Source organism: Oryctolagus cuniculus, chromosome 2 (assembly GCF_964237555.1).
Source record: "Oryctolagus cuniculus chromosome 2, mOryCun1.1, whole genome shotgun sequence".
Classification (NCBI taxonomy): domain Eukaryota; kingdom Metazoa; phylum Chordata; class Mammalia; order Lagomorpha; family Leporidae; genus Oryctolagus; species Oryctolagus cuniculus.
The window spans coordinates 48,933,102-48,958,906 of NC_091433.1; the positions used below are offsets into that span (position 1 = coordinate 48,933,102).

Genomic DNA, 25,805 nt, shown 5'->3' on the forward strand with positions numbered 1-25,805 from the left:
TTAATATAGCTAATCATATGTGTATAAAGTTAATTGAAAATAGATCTTGGTAAAAAAAAAATGAGTGAGAATAGGAGAGGGAGGAGGGAGAGGGGTGGCAGAGTGGGTGAAAGGGTGAGTAAAGTGGGAAGAATGACCATGTTCCTAAAATTGTCACTAAGAAATATATGAAAATTGTATTCCTTAAATAAAATGTTTCTGGAGAAAAATGAATAAATAAATAAATACAAGTACAAACTTTTCCCTAAAAAAAAGAGAGAGAGAGATTAAATCTCAGATCATACTTTTCATTAGCTCTTCTTTTAAATTAGTTTTTCTCAAAAACACACTCCTACAGCCATGCATGTGTTTTGTAAACCACATCGCAGGGACATATGCCCCTAGCAATAGAAGCTGACAAGCTGTACTCAAGGTAAAGGTCAAACAGATGTGGGAAGTGACCAAGCACACTCAACAAAATGCCACATGGCCTAATCTGCTTTCCAAGCTAATGCCAAAATACGTGCATGTGGCACTTGTCATAAAGTCCAAGCTGCTGGGCTCACTGCCACTTATGTGTGTCAAAGATAGCTGCTTCTTTAACTAGATCATGATGACAGCGAGGATTCTGAACTACAATAAGCTTTCAATTACTAGTGGGGAAATAAAAGTAAATGGAAGTTGCAAGTAACTGAAGGTTCTATTACAGTTTATACTCCATAAACTTTTACAGCTGCTAGTAAGAACTATTTTTACAAAAGATTTATTTTAGGGGCTGGCGCTGTGGCATAGTAGGTTAAGCAGAGATCTTCCTTCTGCTTTTCACTCCTGAAATGTCCTCAGTGGCCTGAGCTGGGCCTCCAGCACCCCATATGGGCACTGGTTTGAGTCCCAGGTACTCCACTTCCAATCCGGCTCCCTGTTGATGACCTGGGAAAGCAGTGGAAGATGGCCCAAGTACTTGGGTCTCTGCAAGCCATCTGGGAGACCTGGAAGAAGCTCTTGGCTCCAGCTTCGGCCTGCCCCTGCCCTGGCCATTGCAGCCATATGGGAAATGAACCAACAGATGGAAGACTATCTGTCTCTGTTTCTTCCTCTTTCTCTGTAACTCTGCCTCTCAAATAAATAAATCTTTAAAAAAAGAGAGAGAGAGAATATACGGATATTTGCTTTCTTAAAAAAAAGGATTTATTTTATTTATTTGAAAGGCAGAGCTACAAGGGGCAGTGATGAGAGATAGAGACAGAGATCTTCCATCTGCTGGTTCACTTCCCAGATGGCCACAATGGCTAGGGCAGGGCCAGATGAAGCCAGCAGTCTGCAACTCTATCTGGATCTCCCATGGGTGCTGGGGTCCAAACATTTGGACCATTTTCCACTGCTTTCCCAGACACATCAGCAGGAAGCTGGATCAGAAGTAGAGCAGCTGGGACTCGAACTGGTGCCCACATGGGATGACAGTGTTGCAGGTAGTGACCTAACCTATTATGCTACAATGCCAGCCTCAAGAACTAATTATTAAAATCGATCTTGATATTTTTGTCTTTTACTTGACTTATGACTACTAGGCATGGCTGACTGCAGTAACAAATGAGTAGAATTGAAGAACAAGAGATTACAAAGCCACTAGGTGGATGAACTGTTGTACTTGAATGACCGTATAATGTGACAATCCTTCTTCTTGAATCACAGGTTCTCAAAAAGTTAGACACCTTACTATATACCATATGGTCAAAGCAGGGCTTCTATTATCACATCTCAGAAAGATCATTATTAAGTCTCTGCTTGAGGGGTCAGCGCTGTGCTGTGGTAGGACAGCCTACACCTGTGGCACCAGAATCCCATGTGGGTACTGGTTCATGGTGGGGCTGCTCCTCTTCTGATCCAGCTCTCTGCTATGGCCTGGGAAAGCAGTAGAAGATGGTCCAAGGCCTCGGGTCCCTGCGCCCACTTGGGGGACCCAAAGGAAGCTCCTGGCTCCTGGCTTCCGATGAGCCCAGGTCCAGCCTTTTTGGCTATTTGTGTTATGAACCAGCAGATGGAAGACCTCTCTCTCTCCCTCTCTCTCTCTCTCTGCTTCTCTGTCTGTAATTCTCTCAAATAAACAAATAAAATCTTAAAAAAAAGAAAGTCTCTGCTTGAAAAAAATCTTCAAATTTCCTTTTTAAAAAATACTTCTGCTAGAAATCTTTCCTACCCTCAAAGGCCTACTTTACAAAGATGAAAATCAAAACACATACAGCTTAAGTCATGATCCGTTTTTAATCCTTTTCATTTTATAAGTTAAGCAAACCCATTCTGATAATTCCTAATCCAAAATGCTCCAAACTTTGAAACTTTTTCACCAACGTGATGCCACAAATGGAAATTTCCACACCTGATCTCACGTGCCATGTCAAAACACAGGTGCACTAAAAATATTACATAAAAGTACCTTTAGGCAATGTTTATAAGGAGTATATGAAAAAGGCCACATATGGTATGATTGCATTTACTTGAAATGTCTGCAAAAGGCAAATCTACAGAGGCAGAAAGCAGAACCGTGGCTGCCTGGAGTTGGGGGAATGGCTGCTAACAGGTATGGAGCTTCTTCTGGGGCAAGGAAAATGTTCTGCAAGTAGACAGTGCTAATGGTTGCCCACTTCTGTGTATACCGTACTTAGTAAACAGCTATTGAATTGTAGAATTTAAGTGGGTAAACTGTTTGGTATCTGAGTTTATCTCAGTAAAGCTGCTATTTAAAAACAAAAGCCACAGCCTAATCCTCCTGCGGTCTGCAGACAGCAGAGGGATGTTGGTGCTCCCTGTTTCCCTCATGAGACGGGAAGCGCAGTCTAGCCTTGTAACACCCAGGGTTTTATGGAGGGCCCCTGACCCCGCCACTCTGGCCCATCTGATGGCAGGAGCCAGGAGCCAGGTGCTTTTCCTGGTCTCCCATGGGGTGCAGGGCCCAAGCACCTGGGCCATCCTCCACTGCACTCCCGGGCCACAGCAGAGGGCTGGCCTGGAAGAGGGGCAACCGGGACAGAATCCGGCGCCCCAACCGGGACTAGAACCCGGTGTGCCGGCGCCGCTAGGCGGAGGATTAGCCTAGTGAGCCGCGGCGCCGGCCGGCCTTGACCTCTTATTTCACTCAGTGAACTGAGTCGTGCTGAGTGTCTGCTGTCCGTCAGCAGCTGTGGTAGGTGCTCAGGGATAAGGAAGGGCAGGCATTGCCTCCTGAGGGCTACCACTCTCAGCACACTCATCCAAGCAACAGGGCAGGGGGCTGCAAATGGAGTGTCCTAAGTCATCGTCTGTTGTGGGCTGAAGCCAAAAAAGAAGTTTTCATATCTAGGGGTACTGCTGTCCATGCCAGAAAGGCAACACACAGATCCGGGAATTACATATCTCAAAGGCAGGGCGGGGCAGAGTGTGCAGAGGGAGAGCCTGGGAGTCAGCTCGACAGGAAGCTGAAAGACACTAAACCCCCACGGCTATGAACCCAGCCAGCATTACCCTACAGCTCAGTCTGCAGGACTGTGGGTGTTTCCATTCTGTTTTTTTTTTTTTTTAAAGGAAGTGGGGATGGGGAGGAGGGATAGGACACAAATTATTACTCAGCATTTCCATTGCGCTTCATGTTTGCAAAGCTCTCCTGCCCTCGCTTAGTCCTAAGTTGCCTGAAATAATAAAAGAATTCAAGAATCCAGCCAAGAACTCTAAGTCCTAAGCAGATACAAGAAACTGGGCATTTGGCAAAGCAAGCACTATGTAAAAATTAATACCATAAAATAATCACTATTGCAAAATATAATTCAACATAATAATCTCTGTGTAAAGTTGACATATTCTTTGGTGTCAATGAACTGGGTAAGCTCCTGATATGAGCTCATGTCCTAAATCCCCTCCATTCAAACAGTGACATGTGGCCACTTCTAAAGAACAGCCACCGAAATCCTTACTGAGATGAAAGAGTTCTATAGCTGACACAGCAAATACTTTATGGTAACAATTAACAAGAAAGTTGTCCTCTTGCTGGTAGGACCTATGCACTGTCTCTTCATATTGAAGATGTAACATTGATAAATTTAAGTTTTGGTATGGTTGTCCCCTGGGTCAGAACTTCCTGCAATCACGCTGTGTGTCAAATGCAGCTTACTAGAAATACCAAGGTATTGGACATTTTGAACAGTGTATGGTAACTGAAACGAACATGCTTGTGTGTCTATGTTTATATCTAATACAGGATGAGCATCTCTAATCTAAAAATCCAAAATCTGAAATGCTCCAAACTCTTGACACTTTCTGAGTGCTAACATGATACACAAGAGAAAAATTACACACCAAAATTAAAAATGTTGTATAAAATTATCTCCAGGCTATTGTATAAGGTACACACAAAACATAAATGTGTTCAGACTTGGGTCTCATCCCCAAGGTATCTCTTTATGTATTTGTAAATTTTCTGAAACGGGAAGAGAAATCAGTCTCTAACAACACTTATGGTCTCAAGCGTTTCAGATAAGGGATACTCCAACTGTATATTCAGCTACTCTTAGTGACCACCACAGCATGCTCTGTAAGAGTGCTGCCTTCAGGACCATCCATTGGCTAAGTGGGAGACAAGCAAAGTACAGCAAGCACACTTAAAATTACTATTAACATGAGTCCTATGGGGACAAAACACTTTAATTAACTATTTCAAAAAATATGCTAGAGTCATGGGAAAGAGGAAAATGAATTTTAAGAATGTATTTTAAAGACACACCTACTTTGTTTCCAATCAAATCTCCATTCTTCCCTGCCCCACTCTGTAGGACAATTAGAAGAGCCTGACAAGCAACCACTCCTGTTCCCCACCTGGACACACACAGAGCCAACACAGCAGTGAATTACCAGGTCAAGCTCTGAAAAGATCAAAATCCATAAGACCAGGACTGCTTCTCTCTTGGGGGATCTACTGATTTAAGAAAATATTCCTGAGAGGCTGAGAAGCTGAGCAATATTTCTGATGGCCTTGAGGGGCCAGAAAGACAAAAATCAGAACACTGGGATTATAATTTCAGACAAAATAAAGTATGTTATAAAGCATTACTATGGATGAAAATGATTAAATATTTAATAAGCAGGATTTAAGAGTTGGTATTGTTTAACACAGTTCTAAACTGGTAGGCACCTAAAACCAGGCTCAGAATATATAAATCAAACAACTGACATCATGGTAAAGAAACTAAACAATGATAATGGTGTAAAATTTAGCACAGTTCTATCAGTAACCAACAAAGCTGAAAAATGTTAGCACATAGCAGGTTTGGAACAATAGCTAAGAAATTAGAATTGAATGGTCACATACATAATTTTACACCCAGTGATTCTTTTTTTTGGACAGGCAGAGTTAGACAGTGAGAGAGAGAGAGACAGAGAGAAAGGTCTTCCTTCCATTGGTTCACCACCCAAATGGCTGCTATGGCCAGCGCGCTGTGCTGATCTGAAGCCAGGAGCCAGGTGCTTCCTCCTGGTCTCCCATGCGGGTGCAGGGCCCAAGCACTTGGGCCATCCTCCACTGCACTCCTGGAAGAGAACTGGAAGAGGAGCAACCGGGACAGAATCTGGCGCCCCAACCAGGACTAGAACCCGGGGTGCCGGTGCCGCAGGCGGAGGATTAGCCTAGTGAGCCACAGTGCTGGCCCAATGATTCTTAAACACACAAGTGTTTTTCCACTTAGACTTTCCAAGTCTAAGTGGAATAATAATTAAAATTGAACAGACAGACTGGAAAGAGTGTATTATCATCACCCCTGACAAACTGGTATGGCCTAGTGAAGCTTGAGGGGGCTATGGTAACCACAAGCAAAGGAGTCCTGAAAAGATAAGCTGAGTGGCCCTAGTAGCCTGAGACACAGGATGAAACCAGAATGGGAGTGCAAGAGTCCATACAGCCTTCTCTGTTTCTCCTCGCCTCGGGAACTATGCGATTACACTGAATTGCACGTAAGGAAAACGATAATGCAAAACCCTAGCCCTCGGCCAAAAACTAAAGGGAAGAAGCAGCAACAGCAGAGACTTTTGTGTGACCAGGCAGATGATTTGGCTTTTCTACGGCCCATGCTGCTGCCTTTCTTCCTGGCTTCCCATGCCTTCATCCTGCATCATCCTGACCTTGCCTGGGAACCTGCCTGGGATTCTGGGTGACCCCCTTGGCCATTCCACCATCACAAGCTGAGGGAGGGCGGGCACCAAAGGGTCCCTGTTCTTTTTGTTTTGTTTTGTTTTAAGATTTATTTATTTATTTCAAATAAAGAGGGAGAGGCAGAGGCAGAGGCAGAGAGAGAAGTCTTCCATCCACTGGTTCACTCTTCAATGGCCTCAATGTTCAGGGCTGGGCCAGACAGAAGCCAGGAGCCAGGAGCTTTATCCCTTTATCCCTTTATCCCACATGGGATAAGGCACATGGGCCATCTTCCACTGCTTTCCCAGGCACATTAGCAGGAAGCTGGATCAGAAGTTGAGCATCCAGGACTCGAACCAGAGCCCATATTGGATGCCAGTGCTGCAGGAGGCAGCTTAACCCACTAGGCCATAGTGCCAGCCCGAGTCCCTGTCCCAACAAGACTTATCCTAGGAAAAAAATCTGCTTGGCTTCCCACTTCACTCCCCAATCTTCAGGGGAACAACTGGACCCAAAAAGTTGTTTCTCAGCTTTGATCCTCAACTTCAGTGGTTGCATGGAAGACACAAAGAACCGAGTTGAAGCTACAAGCCTGGGCTGTGCTCACACGCAAAGACACGAGCCCAGTAACAGGGTAACAGGAACCACTACCCTAGCCTGACCTAGTTGGAATGAGCTCGCTTTTTGGACCTGCTGCCGTCTTGACTTACTTCTCTGACAGATTCTCAGTAACTCCAAAAGTCTCTCCCTCATTTCTCCGTCAACCTGGCAGCATTTATTGCTGAGCAGAAAGAGACCCTGAATGCCATTGTTTCTTCCTTCAAGCCACCCGAGTGAATGCTCCAGGTGTCTCCACGCAAGCCGGGGCTGCAGCTGACCCTGCTGCATCCTGTGGCAGGGGCACAGCTACAGCTTCCTCAGGCTTCGCCGCACCCCCGCAGACCCCCAACCTTGACTCTGGTGTCTGGGCATGTTTGCATGCATAGAGTCACCCGGCTGCTGTGAAATCATCCTGAGTACAAAACTGTGCCACTTAAGTACTTCCTGGATTTTTACTACCACTGCTTCAGGAAGCAAACATGTGCATGTTGACTCTGAGCCTTATTAATAAGTAACTTCCGCTGTTCTCATCTACCTTGGTCTGGCACAAGGCCATCCAGACTTACCCTCATACATCTCCAGGATGTGGACAGTGTCACCAATTTGCAAGGAGAGTTCCACATCTTGAGAAGCATTGTAGTTGTAGATGGCTGGAAACGAAGAGAAGGGGGGAAATTAGAACACACACCACTACTGTCGCTCCCCCTCTTCGTGGAGGAACGACACTAAACCCTGCCTAGGCTTCATATCCGAGTCACGGCACCATTATGTCGCTCCCCCTCTTCGTGGAGGAACGACACAGGACCCTGCGCTGTTCTTTCGTCTGCTCGGCCCTCCCCGGGATTGCTGCTGGTCCTTCCCGGGTTGGCTACCGTCCCTTCCACCTCCGTGGAAGGGCAGTTCCCCCTGCCACATTCCCCACTTCCGCGGGGGAGCGGCACACCGCCGGCCGGCTTTCTCGGGGGCTGCACAGGTGTTCCTTCAGCTACATGTTCCCCTTAGATGTTCCTGGTGCATGCCGTCTCTCTCCTCCTTTACAGTCCTCCTCCGCCAATCCTAACTCGGCTGCCCACACGCCGAGTACGCTGCTCTCCAATCAGGAGCAAGTCCTACAGTTTATTGGTTGAACTGGAGGCAGCTGTGCAAAAGCTGTTTTCTTCTCTCCCAGCGCCATATTGTGGGAGAGCAGATGCATAGAATAAGTCTTAATTCCAGTAACTCAGTCCAGTCCGGGCTGCTCCCCACACACTACATGGCACATTCAGGGCTGGGTGAACTCTTCACACAACACATACCCCTCTGTTTAATGACTTCATGTGAGCCACCCATTGTAAAACAGAGAACAAAGGCTTATTTCCCCAGTGCAATAAACGCTGCTCAGCTCCCTACTATGTATCACTGCATTGGAGAATGGTGATATAGTGACAGACGCAGAGACACAGCTCCTGTCCCAGAGGAACTTAACAATCATGTGTGTGGGTGTCTGTGTGTGTAAGACATTGAATATACAATCACAGAAATAACCACTCAATTAACAGTAGGACAACTGCTGAGTTTATGACATCTTAGCTTTCCTGACACAGTATTTGTGGCCAAAAGGCCACATGTGGATCCTGTCTATCCTCCAGTGACAGAGTGGCACAGGGCACTAAACAGCTCCAGCCCTGGACAGCCTGGGGAATCACGCAGTGACAGACTGACACAGGACACTAAACAGCTCCAGCCCTGGACAGCCTGGGGAACCACGCTGTCCTAGCATTTCCTGATCAAGGTGACCTCAGTCACCACAGACTTTAGGACTGGCAATGGCTGCGTCAGGTTGTAGAAAACAGTAAACTAACTCCAAACCCAAAAAGAAAAAGACAATCCACTGTTAAGATGGGCAAGAGGGGTTGGTGCTGTGGCGCAGCGGGTTAAAGCCCTGGCCTGAAGTGAGGCAACACATATGGGCGCCAGTTCTAGTCCTCCTGGCTGCTCCTCTTCCGATCCAGCTCTCTGCTATGGCCTGGGAAAGCAGTGGAAGATGGCACAAGTCCTTGGGCCCCTGCATCCATGTGGGAGACCCAGAAGAAGCTCCTGGCTCCTGGCTTTGGATCGGCACAGTTCTGGCCATTGCGGCCATCTGGGGAGTGAACCAATAGATAGAAGACCTCTCTCTCTGTCTCTACCTCTCTCTGTAACTCTGTCTTTAAAAAAAAAAAAATCTTAAAAAAAGAAAAAGATGGGCAAGAACAGTGAACAGTTTACTAAGAATTATATATGAATGACTAACAATCGCATGAAAAGAGACTCAACATTATTAGTCACTGGGGAAACCACTGATTAATTAAAACCACAAGAGACACCACTTCACACCCGAGGGCAGCTAATATAAAACAAAAAGGACAGACAATTAGCAAGGATGTGAAGAAGCTGGAATTCCCATATCCTGCTGGTTAAATGGGCAATGATACAGCCCCTCTGGGAGACAATTTGGCAGTTTTCTATAAAGTTAAACATAAATTTACCATACAACCCAGTAAGGCTACTCCTTGATATCTATAAAGAGAAAGGAAACCAATTGTCTACACAAAAATCTTCTGTGAATGCCTACAGCTGCTGTGGAGGGCTAAAGAATGGCCCCACAAAACACAACCACAGTCAAACCCCTGAACACCACTATGCTGCCTTAGACAGCCAGTGAAAGGTCTTGAGATGAGCCACTTTCCCTACACCGTCAGACTGTGCCCTTCCTGTAACCATAGGTATCTTAGTACGATACAGAGCACAAAGGGCAGTTAAGATAGAGATAGACGTTGGAGTGATGTGACCACAGGACAAGGACTGCTGGAAACCACCAGAAGTTTGAAGAAGGAAGAACAGAATCTCCACAAGGGCTTCCAGAGGGAGCACAGTCCAGTGTACACTTTGAGTTCAGGATTCTGGTCCGCAGAACCGTGAGAGGATCAATTCCTGTGGTTTTAATCTGTCAGATTTGTGGGAATTTCTTATAACAGCCCCAGCAAACCAACAGAGCTGCGTTATTCACAAACATCAAAAAATAGGAACAATTCATCAACTGCCAAATGGAAATACAATATATGGTACTGTTGTCCCTTGGGATTCATGGGGGATTGTATCCAGGACTCCCACAGATATCAGAATCTGTGAGGGTATTTGTTGGGGGGAGGGGCAGGTGTTTGGTATAGTGCTTAAGACACTGTTTGGGACACCTGCATCTGATACTGGAGTACTTGGGTCCAAGTCCTGGCTCCACTCCAGACTCCAGCTTCCTGTTGATGCACACATGGAAGCAGCAGATGATAGCTCAATTAGTTGGGTCTCTACCACCCATGTAGGAGACCCACATTCTCCTAGGTGCCTGGCTGCTACAGGCATGTGGGGAGTGAACAAAGAGATGAAAGATCTCTGTCAGTCTGCTTGTGTGCATGTGTGCGTGTGTGTGTGTGTGTGTCTGTGTCTGAATTTCAAATAAATTTTAAAAGGAAATAAAACATTTTAAAAATCTGTGGATGTTCAGACCCTTATATAAAACAGTATAGAATTTGCAGAATACTTGCGCACATTTTGCAATATATTTTAAATCATCTTTAGATTATTTAAATTACCTAATACAATGTAAATGGTTATTACACTGCATGTTTAGAAAACAATGACAGGAGCTGGTGCTGTGATGCAGTAGATTAAGCTGCCATTTACGATGCCGGCATCCCACACAGGCACCAGTTAAGAGTCCCAGCTGCTCCACTTCAGATTCAGAGCCCTGCTAATGTATGTGGGAAAGCAGCAGAAGATGGCCCAAATGCTTGGGCCCCTGTACCCACATGGTCGACTTAGATAAAGCTCCTGCCTCCTGGCTTCAGCCTGGCCCAGCTCTGGCCATTGCAGCCATCTGGGGAGTGAATCAGAGGATAGAAGATTTTTCTCTTTCCTTCTGTCTCTGTAACTTTGACTTTCAAATAAATAAATAAATAAATCTTTAAAAAAATGACAAAACTGTACATTTTGGTACACATGCTATTTATTATTGAACAACTTTAAGTGTTTATTTTTTATTTGTTTGAAAGGCAGAATGACAGAGAGACAGCTATCTTCCATGAGTTCGTTCATTCCCCCAAATGCCTGCTACAGCCAGGACTGGACCAGGCCAAAGCCAGGACCTAGAACTCAATTTGGGTCTCCAACATGGAGGGCACAGATCGGGCCATGATGTGCTGTCTCCCAGGATGCATCAGCAGGGAGGTGAATGGGAAGCAGAGTAGCTGGACTTAAACTGGCACTCTGATCTGGGATGCGGCCATCCAAAGTGGCAGCTCAACCCACTGCAGTCAACATCTGTCCCTTGAGTATTTCTGACCCATGGTTGGCTGAATTCCTGGATGCAGAACCCATGGATACAGATGGGCAACTCAACTCAGTTATCTACTCAATGGAATACTACTCAGCAATAGAAGAGGGGAAATACAAACACATGCTATAGCATGAATGAAGCTCAAAAACATTATGCTAAATGCAAGGAGCCAATATTATATGCTTGAATTGATGTGAAATGTTCAGAACAGGCAAATCTATCAGACATGGTACGGTAGATTATCAGTTGCCTGCGGCCGGGAATGGGAATGATGATTCTGACAACAGGCATGTGGGAGATGAAATGACCCCAAACTGGATTGTGATGGTTACATGATGCTGCAAATTTGTTAAAAGTCATTTAATTATATCATTACAATAAGCAGGTATGACATAAGATATACTTCCATGAAGCCATTTAATTTTGTTAAAGTAGATCTAATATTGCCTCCACTCTCCTCATGAGTAATCAGCATCATTTCAGGGAAAAGAACCATGTGGAGACCCAGCTGTAGCCATTTACCTGATCTGTGGTAGTCCCTGCTCTTCCCTGAGCCTGCAGCGCCTCTTGTACCTGCAGCCTGGGATACATCCCAGTCAAGCTGTACATGAATGAGAAGGAGCACAACTCCAGTCAACTCTTCAAGAGGCCCCTCTTTTATGAAAGAAGCCACCAAAACAGTATTGTTCTGTAGTCTTGGTACAGAAGCCTGGATAGATTACGTTGGAATTTATTTGTTATTGAGCTTTTGCATTAGGCCACGAATTCAGAACAAGGACTGGCTGGTGAAATAAGCTAGGAGAATCTGCACAGAACTCAGGAGGAGCTCATTCCTGACTCCCAGACCTGGTCCTGGGTTGCTGGGCTGCAGCTGCTATTCCACAGAAATTCACCTCCCATCTGACCACCAGTTTACTCAGTAAGTGCATGGCTGGTTTTCTTAATGTCCCCTACTGCCTACTCATTGCTTCCCACTGAAATGGTTCCTTCCACCAGCCCCACTCTGAGATGGAAACAGGAAGTAGTGAAGTCACTTTGTCACAGTGTATTGTGTAATAACCAAACCTTCCTCTCTTCCTGGTTCTTAGTCATTAGGAGAGTAAGCAGAATTTCCCAAAGGCAACACCTTGCTCTGGTAGCTCCAAGCAAATGACACCTACCCAACGACCATGAGAAACACATGCACACAAGGACCAAATACCAATGCTTCCTTAAAACCTAAATTCCTAAGCCTGACAAAGTGCTCCAAAAATTGCCCCAGCCTCAATTATCTATGTAGGCCTCTAGCATCTGCCAGATTCCACCCTCTTCTCCAGTCAAGTCTCATATTCTCCCTTAAATTCTATACTCACTCGTGGCTTATCGACAGCCTGTCTTTTTCTTTACAGCAATCCAAATCTCACATCCACAACTCAATCCAACAAATGGCTACTTGCTCTCCATTACCGAGTATGAACTCTTTCTTCTCTGAGGTCTCATAACAATTTTTGCTTCCCGCACAGTTGGGTTTTTAATCACAGGTAATCTTGTGTAATTGTCTCCCACCAATTAGAAGGCAACCCCTCATGAATGGAAACCTGGTAACATATTATCTTTACCTCTTTCTCATTACAAGGCACATGCATCTTTAGACTCACAGAAAGTACTCAAGGATAGTAATGACTTGGCAAAAGAATTATTTAAAAACAATACTGCTTTTACTCCTATAAAATCCTCCAAACAGTTCCATGTTTTCCCAATTCTTTCCCAGACTCAAACATACTTCCCTTTTCCTCCAAAGACACAGCTGTAGTTTCCCATCACTCAAGAGAGGAACACCAAATCACCGCGGTAGCCGCCTTCTGTTTATGATGCTAAGAAGTCTATGCCTTTTCAACCTCAGCTTTCAAAAAGACTCACATAGGAAGCCCATCCATTCACAAGGCCTTTCAGTGGCTAAACGTTGCTGCTTAGAGGATGTCTGTATAGTTCTTTTCACATCTTGGAGCAGGAGTACAAACAAGATTTCCAGTTACTTACAGAGATCATCTACCCACTCCAGCTCCTCTCTTTAGAGCCATATCCTCTACATCCCTTGCCTTAATACTCCTCCTATTTCCATTGTATCTTATAGTTTCACTTTCATACACCATACCACAGTGACTGTGTGGGGGTAGATGCTATGCACACATTCTTTAACAAGGAAGCTGAGCCCCAGAAGGGTTAAATCCAGCTTGCAAGCTACTACACTGTTGGTAAAGCTGGTCAATCCATGCATTTTGTCAGGCTGGCACACAGTGGTGAGGTCTGTCCTGGAACACCTCAGAAATAGAGAACCTGAATTCTCTACTTAAAATCCTGGGGCCCGCATTGTGGCCCAACAAGTTAAGCCACCACCTGCAATGCAGTCATCCCATATGAGGGCCAGTTCAAGTCCTGGCTGTTCCGCTTCCAGTTCTCTGCTAATGTGCCTTGGAAAGAGCAGAAGATGGCCCAAGGGCTTGGGAGACATGGATGGAGTTCCAGGAGCCTGGCTTTGACCTGGTCCAGCCCTGAAAGTTGAAGCCATTTGGGGAGTGAACCAACAGATGGAAGTACTCTCTCTCTCTCCTTCCACTTATCCTATTATGTGCTAAGAATTACAGCGTTAAAGAGCTTTGCATAGATCCTCTCACTTTTTAAAAGATTTACTAGAAATCTTATCTATTTGAAAGGAAGAATTACAGAGAAAGAGTCAGGAGGTAGGGAGAGACAGCTCTGCCTCCCAAATAAATAAATAACTTTTTAAAAATGAGAATTGTAGTTCCAAAAACAAGCTTTACCAAACAAATCAGTAACTGATGATCACTTGTCTGCTAGCCTGGGCTATTTAAGAAAACATCTAATACACACAGCGAACAATATTTCCTCCCTAGAATGTAAATGACTGCTACAGAGAAAGTTAGAGAGAGGGGAAACCATGGAAAGAACCTCAAAAGAAGCAAAACTCAATTCAAGACTGTTTTATGATTTACACATTATAGACCTCAGATGAGTTACGGACTGGACCAGATGACGCTAAAAGCCCCTTCGGCCCTAAGATCCTCTGATTCATGAGGTGACAATAAGAAGCCAGAGAAACGAGCTGTGCTGTTTTGAACCAGTGGCACCACCACAATCTCTTGTTTTGTCTGAGGAAATTAAACAAGAACAGGGAGTCGCTGTATAAAAATTGCCTCTCTGGCTGCTATGTGCAAGGTTGGGAAAGACAAATTGTTGGAATTCTTCCCTAAGCAGCTTACTGTTTATATCAGGAAAGTGTAATTTTGTAGAGCCAAGTAGACAAGACAGTATGTCTACAAAAGTAAAATAGCTTGCATTTTACTGAATCCTTGATTTGGCTTTTTCTTTTAAATTAGGCTTATACAAGCGAAGTAAAAGAAAAGAAAATTGAAGTCTTGGGATTCTGCAATAGGAAACCAACAAAACAGACTTATCAGCTACCAGCTGTAGATCAGTTTTGACCATGAAAAGTCTGTGGGTTACTAGTAATGAAATAGCTTCTTTCATGAATCCTCAAATTACAACCTCTTGAAGAATAACTCAAACATTACATTTTTCATTAGTCATCTGATAATTTACAAAACAAAGATCCAGAAAATACGTAATGAGGTCTTATTTGAGTTGTATACTATTTGGAATATTAAAAAGATAAACTTATTCTTTATCATTACTATACTGATCAGCCTAGTTACAGCCATTCATTCTATAAAAACTAGAGAGACCATTCATCTTTGATCTTCGCCCTTGCTTTTTTAAAAAAAAAATATTTAAGGTATACAAAGTTCATGTATTTCATACAGACAGATTCAGGAACACAGTAATACTTTCCACCCTACCCTCCATCCTGCCCACGTTTCCACCCTTCTTCCTTCTCCCTCTCCTATTCTCATTCTTATTTTTTACTTTATACTCCTAAGATTAACCCTACACTAAGAAAGAATTCAACAAAAGTATGAAGAAAAAAAAACTGTTCCTCAACAGTCCTCAAAGTGTCAATTTCACTCCTCTTATTACTTTTTAGGTGCTCTATTAGTTACCATAGAGAAGGGGGAACATGTGGTATTTGTCTTTTTAGCACTGGCTTATTTCACTAAGTATAATGGTTTCCAGTTGCATCTATTTTGCTGCAAATGACAGGATTTCATTTTTTTTTTACCTTCACCCTGGCTTTAATTCAATAATATCTTAGAAGGCCAGATAGATTTTGATTTTCTTCTTGCTCTTTCTTTATACTATAAATATAAGGATCTGAGAACTGTATCCAACAATAAGTATGACATCAAGAAGTAAAAAGTAAAGACTTTTGGCTGCTAATTATACAGTTGGGTTTCCAACCAGTCTTTCTGCAATAAGATAACCATCATGGCTGCTTCTGCTTAGATCAATCCAGGCCAGCAGCTATCAGACTGGAACATCGACTCTTACTTCTCACCAACAGAACTCCACACCAACAGGCTCTTTTTTTTTTTTTTTTTTTTTTTGACAGGCAGAGTGGACAGTGAGAGAGAGAGACAGAGAGAAAGGTCTTCCTTTGCCGTTGGTTCACCCTCCAATGGCTGCCACGGCCGGCGCCCTGCGGCCGGAGCACCACGCTGATCCGATGGCAGGAGCAAGGTACTTATCCTGGTCTCCCATGCGGGTGCAGGGCCCAAGGACTTGGGCCATCCTCCACTGCCCTCCCTGGCCACAGCAGACAGCTGGCCTGGAAGAGGGGCAACAGGGACAGAATCCGGCGCCCTGACCAGGACTAGAACCGGGTGTGCCGGCGCCGCAAGGCGGAGGATTAGCCTAGTGAGCCGCAGCACCGGCCCAACAACAGGCTCTTACCTTTCAGGAGAGTGGAGGGTTTCATGACTAATGCCTTGGTTATTATTTAGAAATTACTATCTTAAGGAATATAATATATATTTGTGGATAAAATAGGTAAACATCTTGAACTGCAGAAGCATTTCTCAGATATAAACTCAACTACAGCTTATTATTTACTTCCCTGTTGTCAAATGATTACTTTCAAGCTATTATGCTGGAATGAAGTTAAATTTATATAAAAAAAAAGTTTGAGACAAAAACTGTCTCTCTCTCTCTGTCTAACTCTGCGTGTCCAAAAAAAAAAAAAAAATTAATAAAAAAGGCCAGCACTTCGGCTCACTAGGCTAATCCTCTGCCTTTGGCACCAGCACCCCAGGTTCTAGTCCTGGGTGGGGTGCCAGATTCTGTCCCGGTCGCTCCTCTTCCAGTCCAGCCCTCTGCTGTGGCCAGGGAGTGCAGTGGAGGATGGCCCAGGTCCTTGGGCTCTGCACCCACATGGGAGACCAGGAGGAAGCACCTGGCCCCTGGCTTCGGATCGGCGCAGCTGGCCGTAGCGGCCACTTGGGGGGTGAACCAACGGCAAAAGGAAGACCTTTCTCTCTCTCTCTCTCTCTCACTGTCTAACTCTGCCTGTCCAAACAAACAAACAAACAAAACCTGAAACAAGGTAATTCAAAATTACAGAACAAAAAAAAAATCTATGCTCTACAAACATAAGTTTTTTTTTTCTTTTTCCCACAGCTTCCCTAACTAAGAAATGGAGGTCACAGTGCATTCTTCATATGGTGTTGTAGAGCCCAAAAGGGAGCATTTGTGCAGCACCCCTAGGACTAGAACTAACCAGTAGGGATAGAATAAAAGGCATCACCTTCCTCACTACCCCTTCCCTTTTTGTGCTCTGCCCAGCTTCCCCCTTTGAGCATAATAGACCTACATAGTGCACCTCAAAGACAGATGCTTCACTCTCATCAACAGACAATAAGCCAGTGGGAGTAACTCGCTGAAAACTGTGAATTAGGAAAGACTGCAGAGATCAGAGGACAAGGGAGCCTCAAGGGTCCTTCCAAGGTAAAGATTGTTTGACAATGAAATGCAGGAGTCCTTGAGGACAACAAAGTCATTTCATTGCATCAGCTGATCAAAGTTCCCCTAAGAAGCAACACCTCAGTCAGGGGATACTTTAAGATTTTAACCATTTTGTGACAACCATTCCAAGCATTTCTGTAGTGATTCAATGGATGTACTAGGGTAATGATCAGAATCTCACAAGATGGTTGCAACTGGAAACCATTATGCTGAGTAAAGTGTCAGTCCCAAAAAGGTATAGATATCATATGCTTTCAATGATCAGAAGTAATGAATAGAATACCTGAAATATAATGTATTGAAGTGAAATAGACATTCTGACAATCGATGACGGTTTGTAGCCCTTGTCTCACTGAGGAATAGTGTTTTGTTTTCTCTACAGACTATTTGTTAAACTCTTTCACTTAGGGTAGTGTTAACTATACGAGCGTTAGGTGTACTGAAAAAAAAAAGATTGCTGTGGAAATTGAGAGTGGGACTATGAGGGGAAGGGGGAAGGAGAGTTTGGAGTGTGGGAGGGAGGGAGAGTGGGGGAGGAAATGCCACTATGTTCTTGTAATGGTATGAAGGAAAATATAAAACTTGCATGACTTAAATTATATATATATATAATATATATACATAAAAATATTACTGATGCCCTCAGTCATGAATTCACTGCAATACTCTCAATCTATGTAGCACATTAAAAGTACACATTAAGGGCCTGGCATTCATGCCTATGCTTCTATTAGCCTCTATTCCTTTCCACTTATCTTTTTTTAGTGAAGTAAGCTTGGAAAAGTAAAAGAATTTTTTAAATCTTATAATGACTATGGTACAGTTTTAATGATAAGGAATACACTAACTTATTAACTAGCCCAGAACACCTTTTTTTTTTTTTTGACAGGCAGAGTGGAGAGAGAGACAGAGAGAAAGGTCTTCCTTTGCATTGGTTCACCCTCCAATGGCCGCCACAGCCAGCGTGCTGCGGCCGGCGCACCGTGCTGATCCAAAGGCAGGAGTCAGGTGCTTCCTCCTGGTCTCCCATGGGGTGCAGGGCCCAAGGACTTGGGCCATCCTCCACTGCACTCCCAGGCCACAGCAGAGAGCTGGACTGGAAGAGGGGCAACCGGGACAGAATCCGGTGTGCCAGCGCCGCAGGCGGAGGATTAACCTATTGAGCTGCAGCGCCGGCCCCCAGAACACCTTATACCTTCCTCTAGTCAAATAAGATATCATCAGAATCAAGGTATCTGTTCTCGTTCATTAAGAGCCAAATAGAACTGGTCAGATCTAAGATTCTGTTGGTTTACCAAATCCAGTTTCGATGCAGAAATCACAATTGAGGAACAGAGAATCTGAAGATAGAAGTCAGAAACTACTATAGAATCTAGACATACATTTTGAAATGATAAACTGACAGTGACAATTTTCTCCATATAGATGTGAATCAGAGATAAAACCCATTTCAATGAGAAAAAAAAAAATGATCCACAACCAGGCTGTAAAATTCATTAGTTTGAAAACATCGACCTGAAAATGCCAATTAAACAACAGCAGCTTTTGACCCTGGGCTTACTTCCCAGCCAGGGCTCACAGCTCAGGGCCTGCTGTAGGACAAGCTCTGGCCAGACTCCCTTAACCCCATGTATCCCACTTAGGAAGCTCTTAAAACACGATTCCAGAACCATCAGCATTCTATACATCAGAGTCACAGCCTATTAAAACTGCAGTGAGAACACAGAAAGCCTGTGGATGTGGCCAGGCAGGAAGGTAGAACAAGAACAGGAAACAGTTGAGGAGAAAGCCAGAAACAGAAGAGATCTGGAAAAATCATCTGGTCAAACCTCCTTGTTTCATAAACCCTGAAATGGAAGCTCAGAGTCTGTGTGTGAATGTCAAGTTCAAAAGTGACAGAACAAGGTGAAATAAAATCATAGTCACACCACTCACTAAAGGTACTTTCTGCAACTCGCCCAAAATACTATCACCCGACTGGCAGGCAAGTGAGTTAGTCTTTTCAGCCTCCAGCTTCCTCATCAACAAAGCAAACTGGTGTTTGCCCTACTTCCTACAGTTATTATAAGAACAAAATAAGGATAAACATAAAATTGAGCCATTTTTGGGAATGTTATTGAAACCAATTTTTTTAAAAAGATTTATTTATTTATTTGAAAGTCAGAGTTACGTGGAGAGAAAAAAAGAGAGGCAGAGAGAGAGAGCAAGAGAGGTCTTCCATCTGCTGATTCACTCCCCAAATGGCCACAACGGCCGGAGCTGCGGCAAACTGAAGCCAGGAGCTAGGAGCTTCTTCCAGGTCTCCCACGTGGGTGCAGGGACCCAAGGACTTGGGCCATCTTCCACTGCTTTCCCAGGCCACAGCAGAGAGCTGGATCGGAAGTGGAGCAGCTGGGACTTGAACTGGCACCCATATGGAATGCTGGCACTGTAGGTGGCAGCTTTACCCGCTACGCCACAGCGCCAGCCCCGAAACCAATATTTTTCAGCATAGAAGACAAACACAATCAAAAAGGTTGACTAACTTTGGGATAATCTATTTGAATTAGAAATATCAGTATGACTAGAATATTTTTCTTTCTAAATGATAATACATTTCAACTCTACTTGTGGCCCCAGTGGACCAGAGAACCCATTAGCAAACATATGAATTATCTTGGTGTAAGCAATTGAAAAGTGGGCAAGATAAGTTGCACAACACAGTTGCTTTAAGACACTGAACAACAGACAGTATATGTGAAGAATGCCCAAGAAAAGAGACACAAATAAGGTAAGTCCATGCCTGACTTCACTCATTTCGGGAAGAGACTCCAGGCTACAGTGCAGGGACCCAGTAGTCAGCCGAGAAGAGGACAGCGAGCTGAAAAATCAGGAAGTCGTGGTAGCCAGAATATGCAGCGCAGAGAATCAGAGAGGAGAGGGCTGCACAGAGAGTATGCTGCCTGGAATGCTGGAAGGTTCCCCTTGAGTCTCTAGCATGTGCATGTGGTGAAATGCCTAAGGCCAAGGAAAGAATCATGGAGAAGAGCAGAAGGAACAGTTCTCAACCTTCATACAGGGCTGAGAACAGCTCACATTCCCCACACCCAGTCAAGAAACGGATGCATAAGTGTTAGGCTGAGAACAGTCAGTCGACAGAAACATACTGAGTACTCTGTAGTGCAGTGCTGTGCCCTGCATGTTGGGCTTCTTCTCCCGAAATTCTGTCATGAGAGTGGCGCCCTTGTGAATGGGATCAGTGCTGCTATAAAGGGACCCCAGAGAGCTTTCTTGCCTTCCCTCCATGTAAGGACACAGTAACAAGCAGGCAGCCTGCAACCCAGAAGAGAGACAGAACAGAAGTTGACCATGCTGGCATTCCTGATCTTAAGACTTTCTGCCTCCAGACTTGTGAGAAATAATTTCAATGGCTTACCAGCTATCCAGTCTATCGCCTTTTGTTAGAGAATCCCCAGTGGATTTAGATGTACAGCTGACCTGTCCCTAAACACTGTGCTGATCCCTCCCAACAAATCTGAAAGACAGGGGCCGGTGCTTGTGACATAACAGGTAAAGCTGCCACCTGCAACCTTGGCATTCCATTTGGGCAGTGGTTTGAGACCCAGCTGCTCCACTTCTGATCCAGCTCCATGCTGATGAACCTAGGAATGCAGTGGAGAATGGCTCAAGTGCTTGGGACCCCTGAATCTACGTAGGGGATCCAGAGGAGGCTCCTGATTCCTGGCTTCAGCCTGTCCCAGCCTCAGACATTGTGGCCATTTGGGAAGTGAACCAGAGGATGAAGATCTCTCTCTCTCTCTCTGCCTTTTCCTCTTTCTGTTTAACTCTTTCAAATGAAATAAATAATTCGTTAAAAAAAATCTGAAAGGCAAACTTTAATAGGACAATAATGAGACAGAATTCATAATGTCTGACCTCTGGTTCAAGATTACCAGGCATGCAAAGCAGGAAAATATTATTCACAGTTAGAAGAAAAACGAGTTTTAGAAAAAGACCTGGCCGGCGCCGCAGCTCAATAGGCTAATGCTCCCCCTGCAGTGCCAGCACCCTGGGTTCTAGTCCCGGTCGGGGCGCCGGATTCTGTCCCGGTCGCTCTTCTTCCTGTCCAGCTCTCTGCTGTGGCCCGGGAGTGCAGTTGAGGATGGCCCAGGTCCTTGGGCCCTGCACCCCATGGGAGACCAGGGGAAGCACCTGGCTCCTAGCTTCGGATCAACGCGGTGCACCGGCTGCAGCACACCAGCCGCAGCGGCCATTGGGGGGAGAACCAACGGAAAAGGAGGACCTTTCTTTCTGTCTCTCTAACTCTGCCTGTCAAAAAAAAAAAAAAAAAAAAGAATAGAAAAAGACTCAGAAATGATGTAGATCAGGCAACAGAAACAAAACCTCAATTAATTAAAAAGAACTAAAATCATACAAAGCATGTTCTTTGACTACAGTGGAATTTGATTAAAAACCAGTAACAGAAAGATACTTAGAAAATCCCAAAATATTTGGAATCTAACAAACCTCAAACTAAACAACACTTCTAAATAACCCAAGGACCATCAAGAAATGTAAACAAACATATTAAGACAAAAACCAAAACACCTCAATAGTTGTGGGAAAGGTGTTTGGTAAAATCTGGCATTGATTAATATCTTCAATCTAACAGAATATCCATGACACATAGTTCACATAATATTGAACTGTTAAATATTAAATGTTTTCCATGGATGTCTGGTCAAATCACTTCTATTCCACATTTTTTAAGATTTCATTTATTTATTTGAGAGGTAGAGTTAGAGAGAGAGAGAAAAGAAGAGAGAGAGAGACTTCCATCTATCCACTGGTTCACTCCCCAAATGCCAACAACAGCTAGAGCTGTGCTGATACAAAACCAGGAGCTTTTTCCAGGTTTCCCATATTGGTGCAGAGGCCCAAGCACTTGGCCACCTTCCACTGCTTTCCCAGGCCATAAGCAGAGAGCTGGATCAGAAATGGAGTATCTAGGACACGAACTGGCGCCCATGTGAGATGCTGGCACTGCAGATGGGGGCTTAGCCTACAGTGCCGGCCCTGTTCCACATTTTAATTGTAGGTCTAGCAAGTGAAATAAGGCAAGAAAAATGAATAAAATCCTTTTTTTGAATGAATAATATAAAACTGTGTATATGCGTATGATCATCTCTAAATAGAAAAATTTTATGGCATTTACAAAAATTTATTACAACTTGTAAGTTTAAGGAGGTTTCATATCCTTTTTTTGTTAATACACAAAAATCCACTGTATTTCTCTATAGTACAATAAACTACCTGAAACTATGTATAATGGAATGTGGATTTTGCAGGGGGCAGGGTTTGCAGGTGAAATAGAAAATCAGTGCCCAAGAGAAACTTCTACGCAAGTGTCCAGGAAATACATACACACATGTTCACAGCACCAGTGTCCGTCAGTCAGTCAATATCCACTGAAGGGAAAAGGGAGAAATAAATTACGGAATATTCATACATAGAGTGCTATATGGCAGAAAAAATGAATCTATACATAATGCTAATAAAAACATTGAGAAAATGGGGGGAAAATCACAGGAAAGACATGAACTCAATGACACCTTTAGATAAAATTCAAAATTTGCAAACTAACTGAACTCGGTTTTTAAGAGACATAACCATTATCAACACAAATGACTTTTGGTGCCAAAACACAATTTTGGTGAATGACACAAATCTTTTTTAGAAAAAAAATTAGAGACCTTAAAAATGGGAAGACTTTAATATTCACTGTAGATCCAATTGCTCTGTATACTCATAAAAAAATAAGACCCAGAATGAAGTGGTTCACTTAAGATCATCGGGCTAGCTGGAGGCAGCCTAGGATGAGCAGACAATTTTTTTTCAAGGGCTAAATTAAGTGATCATTATAATAAATTTCACCTTCTATTAAATTATATTTCTAAACTGAACACTAAGATCAGTGGAGGAATAAAAACAAATGACCAATCGCCATTTAGCCAAGGAATGGATTAAAGAAACCAGTAAACAAGCAATCAAGCAAACAGCAAGTCTCTTATATGAAGAGCTAAATTTCTGATATATCCATCTTCCTCATATATAGTCATAAGATACATTCTGAGAAATAGGTCATTAGGCAATTCTGATCATTGTGTGAATCCCATGGAGAGTTATCTACACAGACTAAGATGGCTACGCTATCAGCAGGCAGTATCATCTCGGGGGACCACCATTGTACATGCAGCCCATTACTGAATAATACCTTACTCTATGCAACATAACTGTATATATTTTTAACAACCAAATAAAATTTTCTCTTTGATTAGTGATAACTTTATTCAATTAGTTGGAGTCAATTCAATGCAAAGATATGAAAAATCCTTTTCAATTTCATTTCTTTCTTCAATGTGAAGCAAAGGAAACAGTTATTTCTGTAACTTAATTTCAGAAGTGAAAAATCTAAATTTCACAGATTTTCATTTCACTATAATCACTGTATATTTTTAACATTCACCTGAACTCCATTTTCTTAATACATTTGAAAATAGCAAAGAGTAGACTGAAAAGGTTTTTGCAGTTTCAACAAGCCTCTCAAGTTATCACCAAAGCAATAAAGTATTTTAGGCACAAATGCTCATAAAAAGAAAATACGGTCTGTAAAATATAGCCCCCTAATTTACAACACAATCTAAATGTTAACAGGGAACAACATTTTCCCATCCAGAAATCTAGGGTGGCTTGCTTTCTGGCATTTAAAAATAAAAACCACTCTAAAAACAGTAAAAATGTATTTTGGTCTTCCACATGGGCATGCTATATTTTATTTCAACAAAATGAATTAGTTGATAACCAGTGACCTACAGTGATTGCTTTGGCTCCAAATGAAAAGTACAATAGTTCCAACTTCTGCTTCTACTCTGTGAACCACAAGAAGACTCTGTACCAACAAAAGGCCACAGACTTGATGAGGAAGTCATGCACAACACATCTATACAGCCCAGTCCCTACTCACACCCACAACCCACCCTCCCCCAGAGGAAATTTTTCACAATGTCTGTGCACAGTATAGGTAAGGAGAGCAGTACTAAAGACGGGTCTGTTTTCTACCAGAGGGAAGGGAGCTTTCTTCATTTAGGCATTCAAGCTTGACTTAGTCTTCATCTACTCTCCTCCCACCTTATACTTTCCTTTCCATCTTCGATCTTAACTAGTGACCCTGCCACTGGGAATGTGACCCTCAGAAGGGATTAATGTTGATCTTAAGGGGTGAGCGAGGTCCTACAAGACTGGGCAATTATGTGAAAAGAGCAAGCCTGTCCCAGGAACCCTCTGTCCATCTCACCACGTAAACTTTCCCTCTCACTGCACCCCAGCTATGATGTCATCCAGCACGTTGCAAATCAGCCAAGGGGGTCCCACCAGAGGCCAAACAGTTGAGGACTCAATCTTGGACTGTCAGCCTCCAAACCGCAAAGAAAATAAATGCCTTTTCTTGATATGTACCCAGATTTAGGTATTTCTTTAGATCAAAAGAAAAAGGACTAAGACAATTACATAGAGGGTCTTATTCCCCAATTCAAAATCTTCCAATCATCCCCTATTTCTTACCAATCGAGATGACTCAAGAATTTTCAAGCCTCATTCCTGCTTGAGTGTTGATAACACCCTAGCTTGAACAGCTCTTTATTTAACTCCATTTGACCAAATCCTGTTCATAAATTAAACCTACAAAGAGACTGAACCCCACGCTTTCCCTGGTTCTCCCAGCTTTGGAGAACTCAGCTGAGTTCACGTAACTTAGAGCTCAGTCAACACAGTTTACGGCGGGAGGTGATCAGTGATCAACCTCAGTCCCTCCTGGGGCTCCACGCCCAGGGGAGCTCTCCACAACCATAAGCCGTGTCTGTCAAGACCCTGAGAGCCCGTGTGCTTCCCGATACAGGGCCTCCTGCCCCGGGATGCTCACCAGTCATCAAACACAGGACTTCATCCCCTCACTGAATCTTCTCCAAAGGGAGCCGAGAGCGTTCCAGGTGCTGGCTGTACCTCACAGGCAGAAATGTGCAGAAGGTAGGAAAGATGCCTGCTGTAGCTCCCTACAAACAGCACTGAGGCCAGATTCTCACTTGATGGCTTTTAGAGGAAAGTTAATCAAAGTTAGTTGTCTAAGTTAAAAGCCAATTCTCCACTTTCAATTCTCTGTCATTTAATGGAAAGTTGAGCAACATTCTTATTGTTGCAAATGTTCAATCTCATTTTTGCCATCTGACTCTATGCTTTCTATTTTCTGTGATTTCTTATTTATCTTTTGTTTTTCATTTCTTGCTCAATGAATTCTGGTTTTCTCTGTTTTCCCTCTTCTAGTACCAGAATAAGGTCATTTTCTGTACAGATTGGCTTTATTTGTGTTTGTCAAAATTGGAAACAATCTAAATGTTCCTCCATGAGAAAGTAGAAAAACAAGCTATGGCATATCCATACATTAGAATTCTACTCAGCAATAAAAAGCACAAATACGGATATACACATGACTGAATTACAAATGTGCTGTATATATGAATGAAGTCAGACACAAAAGGATACACACACTTGATTTCATTTACATAACATTCTGGAAAAGGCAGAACTATAGGGGAGGGAAGAAGGCAGGTTAGTTATTGCCAAGGGCTGGAGCTGAAGGCGATTACAAAGGGGTATGAGGCAGTTTTGGGGGGTGATAAAAGAATTCTATATTTTGACTGTGATACCAGTTACATGACTGAATGAGCTTGCAAAATTCACAGAAATATGCATAATGGCATATGATAAAATTAGCAA

The 25,805-nt window shown here is 43.4% G+C and overlaps 1 protein-coding gene and 1 long non-coding RNA gene across 4 annotated transcripts in view; one reads left to right on the forward strand and one right to left on the reverse strand.

The window, feature by feature from the left end:
* DOCK5 (dedicator of cytokinesis 5) overlaps positions 1 to 25,805 on the reverse strand; it is a 222,176-nt gene that overhangs the window by 153,874 nt on the left and 42,497 nt on the right. For all 3 annotated transcript variants that reach the window (XR_007913841.2, XM_017338016.3, XM_051832054.2), the window contains exon 2: positions 7,297 to 7,380. Coding sequence is in view for 2 of the 3 variants with exons in the window: in XM_017338016.3 (XP_017193505.2) it covers positions 7,297 to 7,380 (84 nt within the window). In the remaining variant the exon portion in view is untranslated. The remainder of the gene's footprint in view (positions 1 to 7,296; positions 7,381 to 25,805) is intronic.
* On the forward strand, positions 2,449 to 5,055 carry LOC103345404 (uncharacterized). The gene is made up of 2 exons (XR_515320.4): positions 2,449 to 2,557; positions 4,779 to 5,055. It is a non-coding gene; the product is annotated as an uncharacterized lncRNA (long non-coding RNA).